Source organism: Scatophagus argus, chromosome 2, assembly GCF_020382885.2.
Source record: "Scatophagus argus isolate fScaArg1 chromosome 2, fScaArg1.pri, whole genome shotgun sequence".
Classification (NCBI taxonomy): domain Eukaryota; kingdom Metazoa; phylum Chordata; class Actinopteri; family Scatophagidae; genus Scatophagus; species Scatophagus argus.
In genome coordinates this window covers 3,779,602-3,801,596 of record NC_058494.1, presented here as the reverse complement: position 1 = coordinate 3,801,596, position 21,995 = coordinate 3,779,602, and the positions used below count along the sequence as shown (strand labels likewise).

Sequence of the window (21,995 nt, the reverse complement as noted above, 5' to 3'; positions counted from 1 at the left end):
TAACTGTAAAAATAGTGTCTGGTATTTGTAGTCAATAACAAGCATAAATTTCAAAGCACTCTACTTTGTGTGGGTACAGGTGAACGAGGTCTTCCTGGACCTGAAGGACAAAAAGGTGACAGAGGTCAGTTGTCATTTCATGTCAGGAACTGAGCCCTGTTCTTCATACATGTGCCACTGATTCAGTTTGAGTGTTGACTGTTGTTGATTTGATACAAGACTGGATTTCAGCTCAAGTTGAGCTAACTTTGCTGTCAGAGGAACATCAACTCTCAGTCAAACAGTGCAGGCTTAATCAAAGTCTTTTCAAGGAGAATCCCACGCATGAACTCATTTTCTGATACAATGATAGCTGTTGCTAGAATAATGATTTCACAGTTAAATGTTAAAACCTTTGCATGTTCTTCCTGTGCCTGTGTGGGTTTTCTCCGGGTACTCCGGCTTCTTCCCAAAATACCAAAAACAAACACATTAGGTTAATTGACTACTCTACATTGCCCCTAGGTGTGAGTGTGAGAGTGTGTGGTTGTCTGTCTTTGTGTGTTGGCCCTGCGATTGACTGGTGGCCAGTCCAGGGTGAACCCGTCCTCTTGCCAGTAGTCAGCTTGGATAAGTGGTATAGAAAATGGATGGATGGAAGGATGTTAAATACCCATACATAACTGGGATACACAATAAAATGATCTAGTCAATCAAAAACACATTTAAGTTTAAATTATTATTACTCAGACCCTCCTGGTGAGAAGTGACAATACTAACCACTGCACCACTGTGCTCCTCCTTGAACAAATCATGTAAGTGCTGACTAAGTACTCATGTTGGCTTCATTTCAAAATTTGAATACTTTCTAAAGATTTGTTCATTCAGGATTAGCAGGATGAGCATTAACAGGCTCATAGCTTAACAACATGTTATCCAAGATCAGTTAATTTGAAGCAAGGGGTTCTGAACACTAAGAGTTTAAATGTTTAATTTAATGTGTTTGAATGTGGTAGAACAGGGAGGCCAAAACTGAAACTTACTGCTTGGCCATAGGTCAAAAGCAAACACCTATTATATTGTACTATTAAAATGATCCCTTTTACTTGACTGACTTCCCCATGTTAGAACAAAGCAGCTTACATTAAGCAACCTATTAGTCGAACTCTGTTGTCTTTCAGGTGAATTCACGCTGATGACAAGAAGGACAAGGAGAGATGTTGGTGTTTAAGAACCAATTTACCTAAATATATGTAACTTACTCCACACACACACACAAATATATATGTGGAATTTGTTACTGTATCCACAAAATGGATGATCTTCATCAATTCACGTGTTTTGATTAATGACTTTGTATTTCTATGTGAAATCAGGGATTATGTATAGTGTTGGATTATTTTATGTAAAACACTGTATCAAGGGCTGTCATTCAAAGTGGTGAGCTCTTTTATTATGTGGGTTGAATGACATGTTCTTTCTCTTAGCTTTTCATACTTCATAATTAAGCTTTATTTTATAGTTTTTCATCACTGTCAGATAATTACAAGTGTATTACTGTAAGGAATCTCATCAAAGACTAAACACAACTTTAGTACAGAGGAAATGTTTATTTACAGCAAAATGAAAATCTACATTACACAGGCAGTCTAAAAACTATACATTTATTTTTTTTAAATGCATAACGATTTTGACGATGTATTTTCATTCAACATTCAAAATTGAATCACTTTTTTTTTTTGTAGAATCTAACTCACCAATAGGACAAGAACTGACAGGACTGTTTTGGAATTCTATTTTTGTATGCTGCAAACCTCCAATGAGTGAGTGAGCTGTAGCACACATGCTGCAGTGAGGCTGCTACATCTCCATATAAACAGCTACTGAGAAAAGTTTTGTAAAAGGTGCACAGCACTCCAAAGCATTTTTTTTTGGTACATAACAGCTGAGTTATTAAATACCTTTAACTAACTGTAACTCTCAATAGCCAATCATAAAGAAAATGAAATGATAAAATGAACCAATCAGACGTCAAGATGGCCTAAACCAGTCAGGCCCTTGTTTGTTTTTAAAACTGCAACAACACATCAGCCTAAATAATAAAAACTGCTGTTACAACGGTTCCATTTTTGTTTCTTTGAATACAGTCACAGTAATTCTAAAATTGTAATTATGCTCCATGAAGTCAGAACAGAACATTAGCAAATTGGCGAGCTGGCATAAACCTGTGATCAGGCGGTCATATCAGGTATACAGTATATCCTTACAGCTTTTACAGCTTAAGTATTAAGGCTATTAGCTAGCATGACAATAAAAAACAGTATCATTTCAATAAAAAGAAAAGCCATGCAAGACTAGCCATGATACACCTGGTAGCAAAATACCTTATGAGGAGGCGTAAGAAGAAAACCAAAGCAAATACAAAACAGGCTTAATCATCATCACCACCACCATCATCATCATCACCATCATCTGTAAGTGCTGATGAGATGAATTTTAGTTTCAACTCACCGAACTGGAAGCTGGTTGGTGTGAATTTGCTGAGTGAATTTTGTGACACTTCGGCCTCAGAAACTCTTTAAAATGTTACATCATTTCCAGAATGTAATGGACATCATTGGAACATTGCATTCTGTATTCATCCCTGAATAATGCTCCTATGGATATGTAACTGTTGTTTTACAATAAAGTGGTGTTACCTAAAAAACAAACAAACGAAAAAAACAGACCAACAAACAGGTACATAAATGCTTGTTCAACAGTCTTTGTTTTTGCCACCACATTGAATTCCTTAGTGTCCAGTTAACAGTGATCATTTTGTCTCTGTGTAAACACCACATCTCCTCTACTGCAACAAACACATTTCCACCTCTGCTTGTTGCTAAATAGTCATTTCGAGACGTATGCTCGAGACAGGAAGGCATTCTGAAGACAAAGCCTGGAAAGAAGGAATCATATTTGCTGGAAATAATTCCTGAAGTTTGCTTTGAAATTGTGCATTAGACTGGTTATTTTAACCTCTAATCTCATCTCCGAACTTCTAGCACAGAGAAATGTGGAGTAATAAAAATATACTGTATCATCATTCCATTCAACAAGTGTGATATTAAAAATGTGCTCTGTCTCCTTCATCAGAAATACATTCTAGTTCACGATCCTATAAGGTTGCTATTTAATATTTAACCAAATTACTTCAAAATTATGTTTAAGCGGTATAAAATGCTATCCTTTCATTAGTGCAAATGTCTAAATGAGCAAACAATTAAGCAGCAAATAATTATCATAAATTGCTTAGAATTAAAAGCCCAAATAATCAAATTCTACAGGCACTGGAGAAAGTTGTACGGAGAGCTTCTTCACTTCAGAGGTTTGGAGGTGCTGACCATAACACACAATCTGAAAATCTCCTTCATAATTCTATCTGAAATGACTATAATAGTGTAAAAAAAAGCACAAACTGAGCAGAATAAGGTCTAGCAGAGCAGAGCTGCAGACTGAGGAACAAAGTCCAGAAAGAGAAACGATTCTAACACCCTCCAACAGTTTTCAGAGGATGAGAGTAAGGCAGCACAGGCTCAGTATTTACTGTCAGGTGTGTATGTCTCTGCATGTGTAAGTAGGTTTCTCCTAGAAACTGGTGGAGTGGACGCTGGGGATTGGGTAGAACTTGGAGATGCGGCTCTGGGTGGAGGGGTTAAGGCACTCCGACTCTCCGCTCATCTTGAAGAACACTTCCTGTTCCTGCAGCTTCCTGGCAAACTCTTCCTCCAAGGCCTGCAGGATACACATGAAAACATGTTGGTTTCATACGGGCCCTTTTCAAAATATCCGAGGAAGCATTTTAATGGAAAGCTTTCAGTGTTTTAGCGTGGCTCCCTGCAGATCAAACAACCAAACTGTCCCTCAGCTCTCATCCGGTAAGGAGCTGGACAAACACAAAACATTAGCTGCAGATCAGTGTGTGACTGCTTCTGCTGCACTGTGACTGTAAATCACAGGTTTGCACTTAAAACGTGACTTAAGTGATCTGCTATGCTGACGTATGAAATGAGTGACCATGCTGAGAGATGTACAGGAAAAAAAAATCAAGTTGATTTCTGATGTTTGTTTGATGTTTAACTGTATAAATAATTAACACATTTCATTTAAGACAGGAAATTGATTTGATAGTTGTGATATCAGAGAGAGTAAAGTTTACATCTGTGTATAGAGCTCTGACACCTCACTGACGAACATCTGAGTAACCCTTTTGTCTTTATCATGTGATTAACCCCAGAGCATCAAAAAAATCTGACAGGTTCATCAAATCTGTGACTATGAAAATACAATGAATTTGTGACTAACTAACTCATGACTAACTCATCATGATAAGAATTCTGAGACAGTACAGGTGGAGTATTGATGTTCGGTACGAGCACGCAGCTGGCTGCCGTCACCAGCCATGTGTAAGTGATAGCGTACCTTCTTCCTGGGTCGCAGTTTCTCCCTCCACTCCTTCAGCTCCAGGCTGTGCTCCTCGTCTAATTCCTTCAGCTTCTGCGTCTCGTGTTCGATGAGCAGGTGGCACTTCTCGTTCTGAAACACACGCACGGGGAGGTTGTGTACATGAAGTGGCTAATATTTTGTTGAAATTTGAAGCCAAATAAGATGACGTTTGAATAGTGAATGATAACAATCAAAGTTGAATTTAGATGTTTGTGAACATCTGTACCTGCAGCTGCTGAAGCTCTCGGATGTTGGCGTCGCACTGCAGCTGCAGGTCTCTCATCTGGTTTTCATGTTTCTGATGCTGATGGAGCCTCTCATTCTTCTGTCTTTTCTCTTCCTGGGCTCCAAACTGGAAAACAACAAACAAAATTAAGCTTCACATGCTATTATCCTTTGAAGGAATTTGCGCTTTCTTTGCGTTTTGTTTGGCTTTCCATCAAACAGAAGACAGAGGAAGTTAGTTAGCCACCTGTTTGACCTTCTCCCTCTCCTGCTCAGGGGTGATGGAAGCTCCGGTGATGCGTAGGCTCTTTTTGAACATGGCCATGCGGGTCTTGGCCTCACTACGCTGAATCTTTGGCAGTCTGGTTTTCTCCTGTGTCTGCTTGTTCTTCAGCTCCTCAATAAGACGCTGGTTGTAGCGCTGCATCTGCTCCATCTCCTGTACAAGTTAATTGTTAACAGACACAAAACATATCAGAGTATAATCCTGAAGTTGGAGGAATAATCAAAGAAGACTTAAGCATGTAAAACCCAGCCCGTACCTTCTCGTGCCTCTTCAGCAGCTGATGTCTCTGCATGAAATACTGGTCTTTGAGCTGCTGTTTGAACAGCTGGTGTTTCTCCTGCAGATGGCGCTCTTCCAGCTCCCACATGGCAGCCTCGCGTGCTGTTTGGAGACACACAAGTGAACAAAAGACAAAGCTAAATGATTACACAGAAGAACCATTCACAAGAATATCTCCTCAACATTATAGCTCATTTTAAGAGCATTCTGCTTTACTAGATGGTATGCAGTGGAGAGAAACGAGATTGAGCAGAACACTAAGAACAACAGTTGTGGGCTGAATTACCTCATTAGAAGTGAATGGCTGGATGCTTGAGAATCTTATGTCAACCAACACAGAGTTTTCAGCTTTAAAGCTTGAACTATCCCACAATTTCTATTCCCGGTCAAAGCCTTTTACAAGCTTCTAAAGCACAGCAACAACCACCCGTGACTTGGTTCAGTGAGCATTTCTGAGAAGTGTTGTTTGTGCAGCTCCTGGCACATTCAGTATGGGATTAAGTCCCAGCCAGTGCTGACTGCTAACAGGCTGCAGTCGATGTTAGAAGAAAGGCAGTCTGCCTCCAAAGGGAGTTAGCTGCATATGAAATCTTCATGCTCAGTATTGTAACATACTGAGATGTGACTGAAAAAATACAAACATTGGCTACTAGCTCAAGAGGACCTGAAAATGATTTTTGCATAAACCTGTTTGAAGTAAGAAGCAAGTGAGGTTTACCGTAGAGGATGGTGGTATTATGTCTTTATGGTATGATATATATATATATAAAAAAAAAATCACTGTTCTTTTTGTTCTGCTTTGGTCTCCACCTACTCATAGGAAAATATTCAAGTCTCAAGGATAAAGGAAATGCTCCACTATGCTCACAGCTGATTGCTAACCTTGTTTGCTGTTGGGTAGGTAGCATATGGTGAATTTATCAAAGTTGCTGTAAATAAGGTTGATGACAGCTGTGCTTGTGGGCCACAAACATTAAACAATAAACTAACAGAGGCTAAAATGTTCCACACACCTGAACTGCTTTATAATCCTCAGCGGGTGTGATCTCTTCAGCATTACAGACAATAATTTGATCCATTGTTGATATAAACACACTTACAGTACTTGTGTATCTTTTTTACATTTGCACCATTTTTGGGCATCTGCCACCATGTGTTGAGCCCTATTCATTTATATAAACCTTATTGTATTTATGCATGCATTTATGTCTGTATGTATGCAATTTATTTCTACAATTTAATTTCTTGTTATTTATTGTAGGGATATGCAAGTACACAATTATCTCTATCCTGATTATATATCTGTTGATCCAACTAAATTATCTGTACTCTAAATTGTTGAGCTTCAAGTGGAAGTGGGAGGTGCTTAAACCAGAAGGGGAAGTTGCTTCAAAACAATTCACAGAGTAGCCTCAGAACTGAGCTTCAGATCAGTGTTTCTATCCTTCTGTATTGGATACTTATTTCAACTTACTCAACTCTAAATGATTATTATATTTCTGTCGATTTTTTTTTTTCACCTCGGAGAAGCTGCTGCTTGTGGTTGAGGCAGTCTCTCTCAATTGTGGCAAGCTCATGTTTGTGTTGCTGGATAATCTTCTTCAGAGCGCTGTCCAGATCCTGTTGCTGCTTCTGAAGAAACTCTTGTTCCTGGATGAAGGGTGGGATTATAACATGATGAAATCAAGCCCGGGTATTAATCTCCAAAGCTAAAATACACAAAGAGTCTGAGAAAGGCACAATCAACGAATCACTGAAAATCCACCCACAATGACAAGCACTTTCACATTTACAGAGTATGTGAAGTAAATCAAGCAGGACAGACATTATGAGTGTGTGCGAGGGTTTTAGTGTGTTTGCTCTGAGGTTGGTGCCAAGTTCACTTCAGGCTAAGCTCGGCTTGAGCTGATGAACCAGACAGTTTACAAGAGGCAGTAAGCACTGTTTCACCTGCTTGTCAGTCACATTAATCCGACCTACTTGGCTCAGCTAACTCAGATGATCCTGACATTTTACATGCTGATGTAGCACTCAGTGATATGAGAAAACATTTGCAACATTTCTAAATGTCTCTAAATGTCTACAAATCACCCTATAGAATGTTCTTTTATGGAAAAGGTAGAACACAAGGAACAATCTATAAAACTTTGTCAGTACTCAACATTAAGGCACCTTCTTTTACTGATCCTTTGGAGAAGAATACACGTGGGTGAAAACAGGTGAAATTTATTTGTGTGACCACATTAGAGAGCGGTTGATAGCATCGTACTACTTCATACTCGACGCTGGCCCACCTGCAGGTGCTCATGTATAGAAAAGACAGCGCATGTAGTCTCAAGAGTAATGAGTCACGCTTTAAGAGACACAAGAAAGAGGCCAGATTCAGGGGTTTCACTTACAGCCTGTATGGGAGCAGTGCACACGGTGCACGAGGAGGACCACTGAAAGGACTGAATCATGACATGACATTGCACTAACTGCTACGCACACAAAAGCACACTCTGAACCTGTGGCACGGGCACTGCAAACTCATGTAGTTGGAAAATATGGAAGTAAAGACAAGTTATAAAAATGGCAATTTGTGCATGTTACCCTCACACAGTTTGAAGTTTGTTTCAAAAAAAAAAAAAAAAAGGTTGAAAAAAAGACACACTGAGGAGAGCTGAGAGGCACAGGTAGTGTGCGTATCAAAATTCAAAATTCACAGCAAAGCGAGGCCTCATTACCTCCGCTGGTGGGGCTTGGATAATATCCTCTTTAAAACGTTTCATGATAGCGTTTGTCACATGCTTTGAAGAAAGTCCCACTTCCTGTTTGCCCTGTGTCTGGGCAGCCATAAGCAACAGACAGAATAAAATGAGAAAACGGCTGTGGATGGATTAGTTCCATGTGAGAAAGTGAATGAGAAGTGGCAATGCAGACGGATTTAGGATCTGTAGAGCTAAAGGGTGGTTATGTAAACACTTATAAGACAGATCAGAGGCGTCTGTGTCTAAGTATACAAAATAACTTTCTATAAATAGGAACTTAATAAGCTATCCCATCCTCCTACGGGTCTACGTGTGGGCATGTGAAGTGCCAGGGAGAGAAATGCTAACCTCTTTCTTGCGGTTTTTCAGCATGTTCTGATACTTGGAGAGTTCTTTATCCTGCTCGGCTTTGATGCGTTTGGCCTCGTCTCGCAGCCGGTTGGTGTGCTCCTGCTCCAGCCTCTCGATAGTCTGCTTCTGCTGCCGCTCCAGGTTCTCCACCTCCTGGTCGTACTGACGCTTCTTACCCTGCAGGACACAGAAGGTCTCATCGTGTCAAGGAAATAAATTGTTGTGAAAGACGAAGCAATTTTGTTCTTTCAGTGCTTGAAAGGCATTTGGAATATGCTGTAGATGGGGAAAGAATGATAATCAAAGAATGACTCACACAAAATTGAGAGGCCAATAGCTGTATGTGTCACTTTTAAAACATATCTGACTACAACCTTCAGTTTTCAAAGGAACACGAGGCATATACAATATGCACCAAGCTGCATGAGTAAAGATAAAGAAAATGAACCGCACAGTTGCTGGTGACAACATACAGAGAATCAAGGCAGCCTTCACACAGTAATACGACTATGCCTTTCACTTTTGGGAAGCACTGGATACTGATCTGCTCATAGCTATTCTTAGAGCAACAAGCTCCTTATCCTCTGCCAGTAAGCATGAAAAAAAAATGGCTATGTTGCTTAGAAAGGTGATTGCAAAAAAAATATAATCTCACAAGTGTGGGAAAACAAAGCTGTATCTGTGGTTGAAAGAAATGGCAAACACATTATGACTGACGAGAGGAGGAGTGTTCCATAAGATCTGGTTGACATATTCTTTCAGGATAATGACTGTTATGTATATTCCCCTTTTCTTTACTATATACAATTTTGTGCTGCTTAAAGAAAAACTGCTTCATATTTTATCATTTGTGATTATTATTATTATTATGGAGAATGTGCCATTAATGTGTCTGTGGGTGATTTTTTTCTCAACAGAATAAATGAAGTAAAATGGTTAAAACAGACACCATAATTCTGGCTTTGTGTCCATACCTGAAGCCAAAACTGGTTTGGTAAGAGATATAAAGCAGACAGTTTAAGCGTCATTTTTAGTTTAAAGGGAATGTGTGTGTACTCCTGTACTTCTATCTTTGTGGCAACCTTAAAGAGACCACTTGTCAATTTTTCCAAAGACTGGTTTGGGGCTAAGACTAGAATTGGTTTAGAAAAAGTTTAGGTAAACGCAGGGGTAATGGTTGGAGAACCACTATAAATTAGGGGCTTTGTGAGCTCAAATGGATTCATTTCGGAGGTGAATGACTCACTGTGGTCTCCTGTTCAAAGCGTCGGTAAATCTGTTCTTTTTGCTGTTGCAGCTTGTTGCTGAGCTGCTGTTGAGCCCTCTGCTCCTCCTTCTGCAGGAGACGCAGCTCCCTCAGCTCCTGTCGCCTGGACAAATGCAGGAAGAGAGGGGAGGTACAAAGGTGGTGACAGACAGAGAGAAAAAAAGAAAATTATTTTAATTCTTTTTCAGCATAAAGGAGTTCACACGAGGACACATGACCTGTAACTGAGTACTGAAATGGTCATATACAGAATCCAGCACTAGCATTAATGCCACACAGTGAGGTTGTACGTTAAGGTTCCTGGGTAATGTATTTCCATAATATTTGAATAAAACCGATGCCAATGGTGTGTGCAAATGAAGGCAGGTGTATACCTCAGGAATCTCATCTCCTCATTCTTGGTATCATTGTCTGTGATGATCTTTGATGTAGTCACGCTAACTTCCACTCCATCCACAATGAATTTGCGAGTCTTTTTCAGCGTCTTCTTCTGACGCCTGGTGTCCTGGGAAAACGAGAAAGACAGGATTAGAGATGTATCTGTAGCCAAAGAAGGCTATAGCACAGTTTCTGATATTTGTGTGTGTGGACTGTGTGAGTTACCTGTATAGAAACAGATCCACGCTCTTTTGTTTTGGACAGAAAGCTTGAGATAGACAGATTGAGGTCCACACTGCTATTATCTGCAGCTGAACCACTCCCCGAATCGGAATCTCTCTCTTTTTCATCTTTAGCTTTGTCTGGAACTGCCTTCTCATCTTGTGTATTCATCTTTGTGGGTTTCTCTCCATTGTCCTCTCTTGCAACAACTTGATCTTGCTCTGGTAGTGTCAATGTCACCTTTAGGTGTTTGTATTGGTCCTCCTCCTCCTCCTCTTCTGGTGCATTTGATTGTTCTACGATGGCAATCTTTTCTTCCTGGGGAGCCTCAGTGACCTCTGAACTCTCTGTGCTAGCCTCTGTATTGGCTGGAACCTCTGCCGTGTCCACTTCCTTTTCATCCTCAACGGCAATCTCCAGCTGCTGCATTTCCTTAGCAGGCGCCTCTGGTTCAGGCTCTGGTTCTGGAGAGGCAACATCTACTCTTGCTTCTGGAAGCTTTTCTTCCACTGGTTTCTGTTCTACCTCTCCTTCCTCGGCTGGCGTGTCTGAAGGCTCCTCCACATGCTGCCCAGGTGCAGGGGCACTGGGTTCCTCCACAAAACTAGTGTTCACCACATGGTTGACCAAAGGAAGCTCAGTGGGTGTGGGCATGGGCAGAATTGGCTCCATTTTCTCAGGGACTGATTCCAAGATGGAGGGAGAGAGGGGAATCTTCTCATCCTCTGAGCTGGCAACGCTGACATCAGACGGAGCGCGTTTGTGGCCCTGAAAAAAAAGTAGAAGTGATGGTGAGAGAACTTAGGACTGTTGGTTTCTCCAACAAGAACACAATAGGGGTGCACTGATGTAATGACCAATGGCTGTCAAAGATTCTGATAATAGATTCATCATTTTAAAGCATTTTTTCATGCAAAAATGTTAATGCTCTTCCTTGTTTTCAATGTAGAGTACTTAACATCTTTTGGCCAATTTGCATTCTGGGTAACTGCAATACACACTACAAACTAAACATGCAGTATGCAATTTGTACCAGCAGGGGTCTTTTAAACAAAGCAATAACAAAGGACATAGTTTGATGATGTCATGAAATAGCGAGGATCATGGGTGCTGTTGTTTTCACCGTAAAACAACCAGCAGTGCTGGTGAAAATCTGGTCAAGGATGATGCAATGTATTTATGTGTACAATTTTTGTGAATAATGTTGGAAATATTTCTAAGAATGTAAGAATACAACTGGACTAAACATATAACAAAGGTCTAGTTGTTTCTCAATGAAAAAAATGTTACATATTGTATCTTTAAGTGACTAATCAAGAAAATAATCAGCATATTAATGAGCAATAATTAATGGCAACCCCAATCACTCTCTGTATGTATGCATCTATGTGTACACATATGTACATACATACATACATATATATATATATATATATATATATATATACATATATTACTGGATTAGGAATGCACCATCACTTTACTACCCAGCTGCATTTTTCCATCAACAACGCAATTCTTCCAGCAAACCTCTGCAAACAGACATAAGTGTTTACATACCAGATGTGCTTCAGTCTCTTCCTCCTCTTCTTCCTCTTTGTGCTCTTCAATCTCCTCTGTGACCTCAGCCTTCGCCTCAGCTATAAGCTCCCTCAGTGGCTTGCTGTCCAATACATTGCTCACAAATGAATGCTGTGTAAAAGACAAAAAGAGAGCTAACATGATCAGATATGATGTTAGCTGCCAATACATAGCATTTGCAGTGATAAACTCTTAATTTACCTGCTCCAATAAAAGCACTTTAAGTTGGCAGGAAAGACTAGACAGATTTTCATGTATAAACTGTTCACAGTGTAACAGACTATATAAAATACAGCTGGGGGACAAGATGAGACACAAGTAAATCTTTCAAATTTTATTTCCTGCATCCTTTGGTTATGCTATTCCTCTTTGGAATTTTCATCTGTCTGTGTGAGGGACTTACAAATAAACAAGTAAATAAATCGATTCGTAAACTTCATTAATACAAATCCAGATAAGACTACACACAAAGCATATACAACTCTTTAAAGCCTCACCTTCTTTGGCTTAGAAATCTGCTGTACATAAGTTATCGCTGGCCTGAGAATATGCATCTTCTTTGATATCAAAACCTTCACTGGTGGCAGAACACTATTTTGTATTTTCAAGCCCATTGAGTCTTCCTCTGTGGCGATCCTTCAACAACAATCCTTTAGCCGCAGTATTTCCTACGTGCGTGCACGAATGTGTCCTGACTGCCTCTCTGTCAGTAAGTGGCTCTGACTTGAAAGCACCTTAAACCCTATGGAAAAAGAAAAGCCTGTACTGCTGACGTCAGCTCGAGCACAAAGGGATGAGTTGTCAGTCTTGCCAGGACACGCGGTTCAGTAGCTGACACCAAGCAGGTACACAGATGTCGTCTAGGACTGTACTACTTACGTTCTGAATGGCAGGTGCTACATGGGGATGGGATGGGGAACAAGGATTATCACTTGATTTAAATGGCCAGATACGTGGCTGAGGCAACTGATAGATAGGAAAACAGGGGTTCAGAGTCTGAGCGAACAAGTTGTGTGAATGCTGAAAAGAAAGGTACCTGTAGCAGTTGTGCCGCACTCCATCTGCTGTCCACATGCTTGTCCAGACACCGCTTTAAGAAATCACTGAATTCTGGGGACCTTAAGGGTGGAGTGGGAATGGTAAAGCACGGACTTGAATATGGTGTTGCATAATTTAAAAACAAAAAGCTTTGGATGTCTGCACGGCTCAAGTGTCAAGAAAACACGAAGGCAAGCATTTATGCAAAACTAATGCACGGTCACTGAAACCAGTGACCTTAAGACTGCTTCTTCCTCATTCCTCATAGACCGATACAGGTGCACGCTGTGACTCACCAGCGAGACGGCTGCATCAGGGTAGGAGGATCCGACTTTGCTATTTTCAGCAGGACTCTCATGGGGTTCATCTCGTGATTGGGTGGCTCAATCTGCGCCAGCTCAATCAAGGTGACCCCGAGGGACCAGATATCAGCCTTGTAGTCGTATGGACGGTCCTTAGACGTCTCGCACATCACCACCTCGGGAGCCATCCTGGAAGGAAACAAGGGGGAATACATTGAAAACAAATGTTGAGTTTATGGATATTAACTGTATTTTGTGAAAGTAAAGCAAAGGGGGGGGGGGGGAGCAATAGTGTACTTATTTCAATTTTGTCACAAAAATGAGAAAAGGGTGTTTATTGACAATGAAAACATTTTTTGTTTTATAATACACTGACCAGTAAGGTGTTCCAATGAAAGAGTCTCTCCTCTGCAGCGTTTTGGTATTTTTGGCAGACACACCAAAGTCAGCTGGAAGACATGTGATTCAAGGCAAACCACAAATTAGCCAGAAAAACACCACTGTCATCATTTATTTTCCAGATGGAGGCCCATAAACCACAAGAACAAAATGAAAAACTTTACACTCAAGTGGCACAATTGCTGATCTCTTCTGTGCATGAAATGAACACAAAGTAACACAACCCAAGAAACCACATGCTGTTATAACACTCGTCATTATGTACGATGACATAATGCCTTGGACTGGGAGAGGAATGGCTCTTCAGTGTTCCAGCAGACAGATGCATAGACACCTCTGTGTGCGTATTATGTAACTGGACAAACTGTATGTTGTGTGTTATTTCACTGAGCTTGTTCCATCCACCAGCAGTGACTCATAACCCTCCACGTAAGCTGCATTCTTGCATTTACTCTCCACTGATTTCAAGATGAGTATACTTGCCACAAAGAAATCTATTGATTAAGCGGATGAAAACGGTCATATAACGTCTTCTGTGGCTCTGCAAGAACAACTCACAGAAGCAATTAAAGTACTTTAAAATCCTTAGCCATTAGTCAAATAATGGAAGCTGTAGCTCCTAGAGCTCTACTATTATTAACTTTTTCATGTTGCATGGCTTTTGTATTCTACAAACACTGGAATTTTGGATGTTAAACCTCTGATTCGAACAAAACATGCTCCTGAGCTGCATTATGGGAAATGTAGGATCCAGCGTTAGGATGTCGACCAGTCCTTGATACAACAATACAGGACATCTCTGGCTTTCTTGTGTCAGTTCTAATAACCAGGGTAATAATGACAATTGATGATAATTCATTTATTATTTAACATGTTATTATTATTGGTAGGAAAAATGGCAAAAACTACAAAAATAAAACCCCAGTTGTAACAAACTGTAAAGGCAGTTACTTTTATGGCTGCGTTATTCTGGAAATCTTCTATAGTAAAAACAAGAGCAGTGGAACTCTGAGCAAAGCAACCAAATGGCACAACATTCTTTTTTCCATGCATGCAGTGTAATGTCATGAGAAGGATTAGGTGAACTTTTAAGCTTCTTGCTAAAATGAGCTAAACAATGAGTGCAGGACACTTCAAAGTGGTCAGAAATGTTGTTCTGATCTACATGAAATGACATAATGCCTCAATTCAACACAGTTTTTCAGATAGAGAGACTTGTGTAGATACTGAAAATCAACACCATAATTAGCTAACTGAACCCAACAATGTATTTGGGCTGCATGTGGGAAAGCAGCTTTAAATGGATGGCACAGACTGTCAGCAGTACATTCCTGTGCTATTTCCAGCACTTAAATAGTATGGAAACATAAAATAAAAATATGGATACTCTGCCCAAAGGCATACAGCCCACATTACTATACTGTGAACTCATTTATGACCCAACACCCAAGTAAAGCAAAATAAATATCATAACTGAAAACACTTGGTGGACAATTCACTCTAGCTCTCAATGTTCTCCAACACCCTGTATGTATTACACAGATAACAGTTTTCTCCACTTGTCCTACAATATTAATTTAAGTATCAGTGGATTAAGGGCTGTAATCATACAAATTCTTGGTATTATAGGAGACAGATTGATACAGAGTCAGTAAGGACCCTGTCTGATGTTAACAACAAGGTTTGACTTTGCTATTACCCAGCTTGACATCACCGTCCAGCGTGAGAAGGATGTTGCCAGCCTTCAGGTCTCTGTGGATGATGTGGTTGTCGTGGAGGTAGATGAGGGCCTGCAGAGTTTGCTTACACACCACCCTGATCTGAGGCTCTGTCAAGGGTCTCTCCAGTTCTGTAAGGTGATGAGAGTCACACATTTTTTTTAGACAGTGGAATAAACTAATGCAGCAACCTAATATGAGATGACGGTAAGTGTTAAGGTATATTCAGTGTGTGTGAGCGGTCTACACAATAATTTAGTTTAGTGCTGCTTTCTGAACAGTTTCCTTTTTGACATTACAACCTGTGCAAAGTGGAAATGCTGACTCACCTAGCATGACTGCATCCACAGCCCCTCCTGCACAGAACTCAATGAGGATCTGCCAACAAGGGAAGGAACAAAGAGTCAGTGTGTTTTTCAACATTTCCAAAACAGGTATTTGTTTATGTAAAAGCAAGCAAAAAATAAATCCTTTGTTACGTTTTCATTATTATTAAAAAGAATAACAATGAGCTATTCCACAAATTTCATTTCAAACAGAGGTGAGTGCAGACCATTCATGAGGCAGTAATGCCCTGGTTGAACTCGGCGACCTCTCAAATCTATTGTGATAGTCTGGATGGTTCTCAAGTTCAGAGAGAAATATCTGCTTCCATGTATCTGCTATGCTGATACACACACTGTATACGTACAAAACTCAAAGGGACCCATCAGTATCATCATTTACACTACCTACTCACTTGGCTAAGGCAATTTGAGAATGAACCTCTACCTAGCCTGCGTGAATGAAACACTTTGAGACCTTAAGGCATTTAGGAGCCTTCAGTATGGCTGTTGACGTAAGAGGATTGGCCCAGTTGGGGCCACATTGTGGAAAAGGTTTCACACAGCTGCTAGCTAGCTAGCTAGCTATACTGCCAGACTTAGGTCTTATTCTGTAAATAGGATTAAAGTTTATATGGACACAGCAGCAGCTCAGTTTGAGGTGAGTATGATTATGGCGGTAAGTTAGGTAAAGCATGTGGTGTAGTGTTTTTATTAAGGTTGGACACAAGACTAGCCTTATAGCACAGGCTAATGCTCCTCTTTACACTGAGATTTAGGGAACAGTTGGCCAAATATCACACATTAAGAAAGAGGAAGTAAAGCCACAATTTTGCAATTTTGTAACCATTGAGAAACTCAGGGTGGTTGATTTGTTGGTTAAGGCCATACGTTTTAAGGGCCAACCTGCATTTAAAATGACAAGTAACAAAATCTTTCAAAGAGCTTATTTCCTTATAAAGAATAATGGCAACTATAAACCAAAGTTAAAATTATATTGCATTATTCAGTTGAGCTTTTCAAGACTGTTCTACTTTCAACAACAAAGCCCTTACAGGACTTACAATGCTTCAAGTCTCAAAACAGTCTTGGCTATTCAACACACACACCATTCTAGTGTTTCTCTGTGGGCGTCCTGTTGTTTTAATGGCTCTGCTGTTGTACAATGGCCTCCACAGTGGGTTTTCAGAGTGGCAGCAGGCAGAGAGGAACCAAGGGCAAGGGCTGTGGCTTCCTCTCCTACTTGTTTATTTGACACATGCACTCAAACACACGGAGAGGCATGCACCCACATATTTTCTTATCCCTTCATAAAGAGAAGGAATGTGAATCTCTAAATGATCTCACCCACATGTTTTAAGGCTAAAAGGTTGAAAATACCAGCAACATCATAACCTAAAAACTGTTGCTATGTAACGGACATTGTAGCATAACACAGCAAAAAGGGAAACAAAGTTCAACAGGTGACACAATTTAGTATTCAGCAATAAAGTAAGTCATTTCCCAGCCCTTCTGGGATTATGTGGAATGAAGCCTTTTATCTCCAGGAAGAAATGTCTTAGACACTCTCTCCTCTTTGCACGAACAGGTGCCACACAGGCCAAGATAAAAATCAACAGACAACCTCAATTTGGCTATGGCCATTGTTAAGAGGACAATGAGAAGGAAAAGGGCTGAGCATTCAATGAAATGCACTGACATCAAATACTCAGGTAATCATGAGCATTTAGACCCGACTATCGTTTCAGATGTATGTGTACTAACTCACACAAGTCAAGGCATGGTACTTCCAATAATGTACACGCCCTGTTTCTAAATCTGTCTTTGTACAATATATATGATCTATTTTTAGGTGTATTTATTTTGAAAAGAAATGTCAAGCTTTGGCATCAATTGCAAAAATATCCTTTGCCATGGCAAATGCGTTACTTGCTTAGCATAGTTAGATACCATGTATAATAGGAAAGAGGAAAAACTCCTAAAGTACTAGGTTGGATCGAACTGTAATCTACCTCAGTCACTTAGTTCCTCACACACATCCACACCCTGATTATTTATTCATGAAAACTTCCCTCTTGTGGGCCTTGGGCATAATCCATATCTACTGACACAAGCTTGCTCCAGGGTCAAGGTAAAAGGCAATGTATCTACACAACTAGTCAGTATTTATTCTAGCTCAAGAATGATGCGCCAATGGTGTGATACTTCTATAAATTCAGAATTTGTGTGGCAAGGAATAGGCACACTAACAGTTGTGGACGATCAACAAATATACATGTGTTTTTTGACTACAGTAAAAATGGAGGCATTGAAAACAAGGTGATATCAAAAGCGGATGGATTATGAACTGGTATGATGATTAACAGCTCTAAAAGCTTCTTGTTTCTGCTGCTCAGGTGAACTTTGGCCTCAAATTTTGATAAGAACATGACAGTAGGAAATGAACTTGCACATGTTGCAGAAACCTTGCAATAACAGTACAGTGATGTACAATACCTTCAAACTGGCACAGATAAAATGTCAGGGTCCGCTCTTGGCCCATACTGTCATTATCACAACAACTGGCATACAGAGCATACAAAAAAGACGGTTTTATGGCGCTGATCTGCTGTGGGAGGAAATTTACTACCACATTCGCCCTTGCTTTGTCCAAATTTTAGACTGCTAAATCTATGCTGTTTAAAACATTTATTGGATACTCAAGCCTTACTTTCAAGCACAAATTGGTCTAATTTGTGTTTCAGAAGGAAGCTTTGCTTAAACAAAATACTGTATTAGATCATCATTTTCCACTGCTTGAGTGGAAATATGGAGGAGCATGATGAGAGCTCTGCCCTCGACTCACCCAGAGTTTGCTGTCGTAATAGAAGGCGTCAAGAAGTTTGACAATGTTTTGGTGGTCACAGGAGGCCAGGATGTCAATCTCCACCATGTAGTCCTCCAGCTCCTCCTCTGTCTTTGTGTCAATAACTTTGGCTGCAGCTAGGATGCCCGTCTGTTTGTTTTGAGCCTGTAGGATGAGAATGTTATTAGACTGTTGTATGGCTAAAGGAGTCGTGCAGTTATTCAACTTACCGTCTTGAGTCTTTCTTGTCTTGTACTCTGATCTAGTTCAGAAAATGTGTTTATTCTCATTTTAGTCACTTTAGGGATGCACAATAATACTGGTACAAAATCGGTATCAGCTGATTAAGGCTTTAAAATGGAACATCAACATGGACCAACAACGACCATTTCCGTCAGTGTGACAGGCTGATGAGATGGGCCAGTGTGTACATTTTGAAAAGCACTGCATGTCTGCATCTGCCAGTGGGCCATCATGATGTGTTTTGACATAATAATTTCCACTACAGGAAGGACTTGATGTTCTCTACACTTAAGTGGAAGAAAATGTGTATGTAAATCGGTATTAGCATCTGCAACAAGCTAATATCATGCATCCCTACCAAAATTGGTTTATGTTAGTCTTGATCTCTGACCCGCAACAAACACCTCCACCAGTCATTAAGGGGCTTTAAAACAGCAAATAAACACTCTCTATTTTGCTGTAGATCAGAGCTAGACAGCAGAACATGAAACACGTCTTGTTAACGTGGACATTTTGCCTGTTTGTTTTGGCTTCTCTGTGGGCAGGATGTGCTCAATGAAGTCGCCACTGCGATATGGGATGCAGCCACTTCCTGGCGACCCATGCTCTGTGGTCAGCCATACACGCTATTTAAAAAAAAAAAAACAAAAAAAAATACAAAACAAAACAAAAAAAAACCCAAAATACACTCAGAACTAAAGCAGGCAGCTAATATTTCACTAAGAATCAATAGCGTGGACTATCTCAGTGAAGCATCAGCGCTATGGGACATTACAACTGGTATGGCCCAGAGCCCAGACATATAAACATAACACTGCAATTTACTATTTGTAGATTGTCTTCAGCTTGATGAGGGAGGGCCACTGGAGGTGGGCCATACATTAACTGCTTCCACTCAGTAAAGATGATAAAGGGTCTATTTTGATACATTTTCATTTCTTGAACAGCAGATCTAATTCACATGAGCCTTGCTGTTAGAATTCTGTAAGTATTTGCAGTTTGAGAATTAATAATTGTGCAATTGGGCAGCTGTGGCCTAGAGGTTGGAGAAGCGGCTTGTGAAAGGAGGGTCACCGGTTCGATTCCCCGGACGGGCAGGAAAAATTTGGGTGTGGTGGAGTGATTAATGCAAAAAATGCTCCCCCCCCTCATTACCCAGCTGATGTGCCCTTGAGCAAGGAACTTAATCCCCCAATATGCTCCCTGGGTGCTTGACGCTGCCCACTGCTCCTGTGTGTGTTTCACTGCATGTAATTTGCCGGGTGTTGCATGTGTGTTCAACTAAGGATGGGTCAAATGCAGAAGTCAATTTCAGTATGTGTATGTAAAAATATATATACTGCCAATAAAAGTTGATTCTTCTTAAAAAAAAAAAAAAAAAAAAAAAAAGAAGATACAGTTCAATTTAAATATGATACAAAGGCATGAAATATTAGGTAAGTTAAACTATTTCAGTGTCCGAAAATAGCATGTGAACTGTACTGGTTAGACAAAGACATGCTGGTATCAGACTTGGTATTAGCCCTTCTGTGTGATAAAATTTACTGTCACTCATGAAAATTAAGCTTCTGGCCCCAGCTATGAATTAGGGTCAAACCAAACAATGGCACTATTAAAATGATGACAAGAGGGTTTCTTTGACACTGGGTTAGCTATCTGAAAATGGAAAAGGGGAATTATGTGGCTAGTTTGTTGCAGCTTCTATAAACAGCTGAAGTACAGCTACAATGTAAGCACAAGGATCAAAACAAAAAAAAGCGAACCTCTAAAGTAGTCCAGGAGGAAATATGTAGAATAGATTGGATTAAATATTATAAGAACTTGGAACTGCTCTATGCCCGAAAAGCCCTGCAAACATGACTCACCGGCATCTTCATAGTACATTTTTCTCCAGGTTTGAAAACATGACAATTCTGACAGGTCTAGCCATTGCTTACATCTGTATGTATACGGCCAAGATAATGTAAACTTGTCCACCTGAGATCAGCTTCAAGCAATGTGCAGATCAGATGACATTTGGATGTTTGTCTCATGTAAATAAACTTGACGGGGACAGGGTTAAGGCAAACATGGTGTAAAGAGAGACCTCAGCCTTCATATCTGACACCACTTCTGTCACATGGCTGGTGTATTGGTTTGAAGGTGGTGGGTGGGTCAAAGCAATACAAGACTGAGGGGACACTGCTGGCATGCTGTGTCACGCTGCAAAAAGCAGATTGTTGGATATAGAGAGGCTAGGAAAGACTCACAGTCCATGTTACGGTAACGCCAGTTTACCACAACAGAGCAAGCAGAGGAACAGCTCTGAAAGAGACATTACCTACCTTGAACACTTTTCCAAATGCTCCGTCCCCCAATTCACCGATTATCTCCCATATTTCCTCTGGATTTTCATCTCTGCGGACGTGTTCGTACTGTTTCTTCTTCTTCTCAGCTCCCAATTTAAATATTTTACGGAAATTAAAAAATGACATATTGAATCCTGAGTCATTCAATTATAAAGGTGACAAATGAATTAAACTTTAAAACCCCAAAGTACTGTCGGGTTCCTTGAATAGTTTACTTTAGCTTAAGTCTTTGTACTGATATATTCGCGTGGTCAAAAGAGCGTTTAGCTTTCATAATAGTAGTTAGTTAAGATCCAAACCTAGCTTAGCCTTTGACACTGTTGTGGCCAGTTTACAGACCAGTTCTTTCGCACTTCATGGGTCATTGTTAACCCCCAAAATAATAACTAAAGGTTAACCTAGACGTGTCCTCGCATCTACCATCCGCCAAAATAACACTTCATTTAAGTGCAATGTATTAATACGGGAAGCTAGCCGTTGTTCCAACTCCGGACGACCCGTTGGCCCGACAACCCCGTAGGGCTCTTTCTCAACCAAAAGAAAAAAAAGATGAGTAAGGCGTCCTTCAAAATAGTTGTGTTCCACAAAATAATTCATTAGTTTCCTTGAGGATAAAAACAGGTACAATAGGTTCCTTCACTAACATTCGCAAAAACGGCAAAAACAGTCATCTTTCCATTTGTGTGGAAAGGGTTTAACGCTGGTAATCTAGCGGATTTAGTGTGTGTGTGTGCGCGCGTTCACGAGTGCGCGTGCCTCCGATTCTTTCTCTTCGTGCTCCTCGTGCTCGACAGTTGTCGGGGTAATTTCAATCTTCTGCTGCCCTCGTCTGTATAGCAGACCAAACACAGTTTATGTGGGACTTTTTCTCTAGTATTGCTGCTGTGCTACAGCTTATTTGCATGTAAGACAAGTATTTGCCTGCTTGCTCTTGTCCGTTGTCATACAACGTTAGTGCGTCCTTCGGCCACCATCA

The 21,995-nt window shown here is 40.4% G+C and overlaps 2 protein-coding genes across 4 annotated transcripts in view; one reads left to right on the top strand and one right to left on the bottom strand.

Moving 5' to 3' along the window:
• LOC124065794 (collagen alpha-1(XVII) chain-like) overlaps positions 1-2,100 on the top strand; it is a 20,832-nt gene extending 18,732 nt beyond the window's left edge. For 2 of the 3 annotated variants that reach the window (XM_046401572.1, XM_046401581.1), the window contains exons 52-53: positions 80-124; positions 1,161-2,100. In XM_046401572.1, the coding sequence (XP_046257528.1) occupies positions 80-124; positions 1,161-1,210 (95 nt within the window). In that variant the 3' untranslated portion in view covers positions 1,211-2,100. The remainder of the gene's footprint in view (positions 1-79; positions 125-1,160) is intronic. The other variant, XM_046401590.1, reaches the window with a different exon arrangement.
• On the bottom strand, positions 1,570-21,995 carry slkb (STE20-like kinase b). The gene is made up of 18 exons (XM_046401638.1): positions 20,996-21,995; positions 18,429-18,593; positions 15,590-15,638; positions 15,242-15,391; positions 13,520-13,592; positions 13,138-13,332; positions 12,840-12,921; positions 11,783-11,914; positions 10,226-10,990; positions 9,997-10,127; positions 9,602-9,725; positions 8,353-8,532; positions 6,775-6,904; positions 5,232-5,356; positions 4,937-5,128; positions 4,691-4,816; positions 4,441-4,554; positions 1,570-3,753 (listed from the first exon to the last, which is right to left on the bottom strand). Exons 1-18 carry the CDS (start codon positions 21,143-21,145, stop codon positions 3,607-3,609), a joined length of 3,030 nt encoding a protein of 1,009 aa, XP_046257594.1. The 5' UTR covers positions 21,146-21,995; the 3' UTR covers positions 1,570-3,606.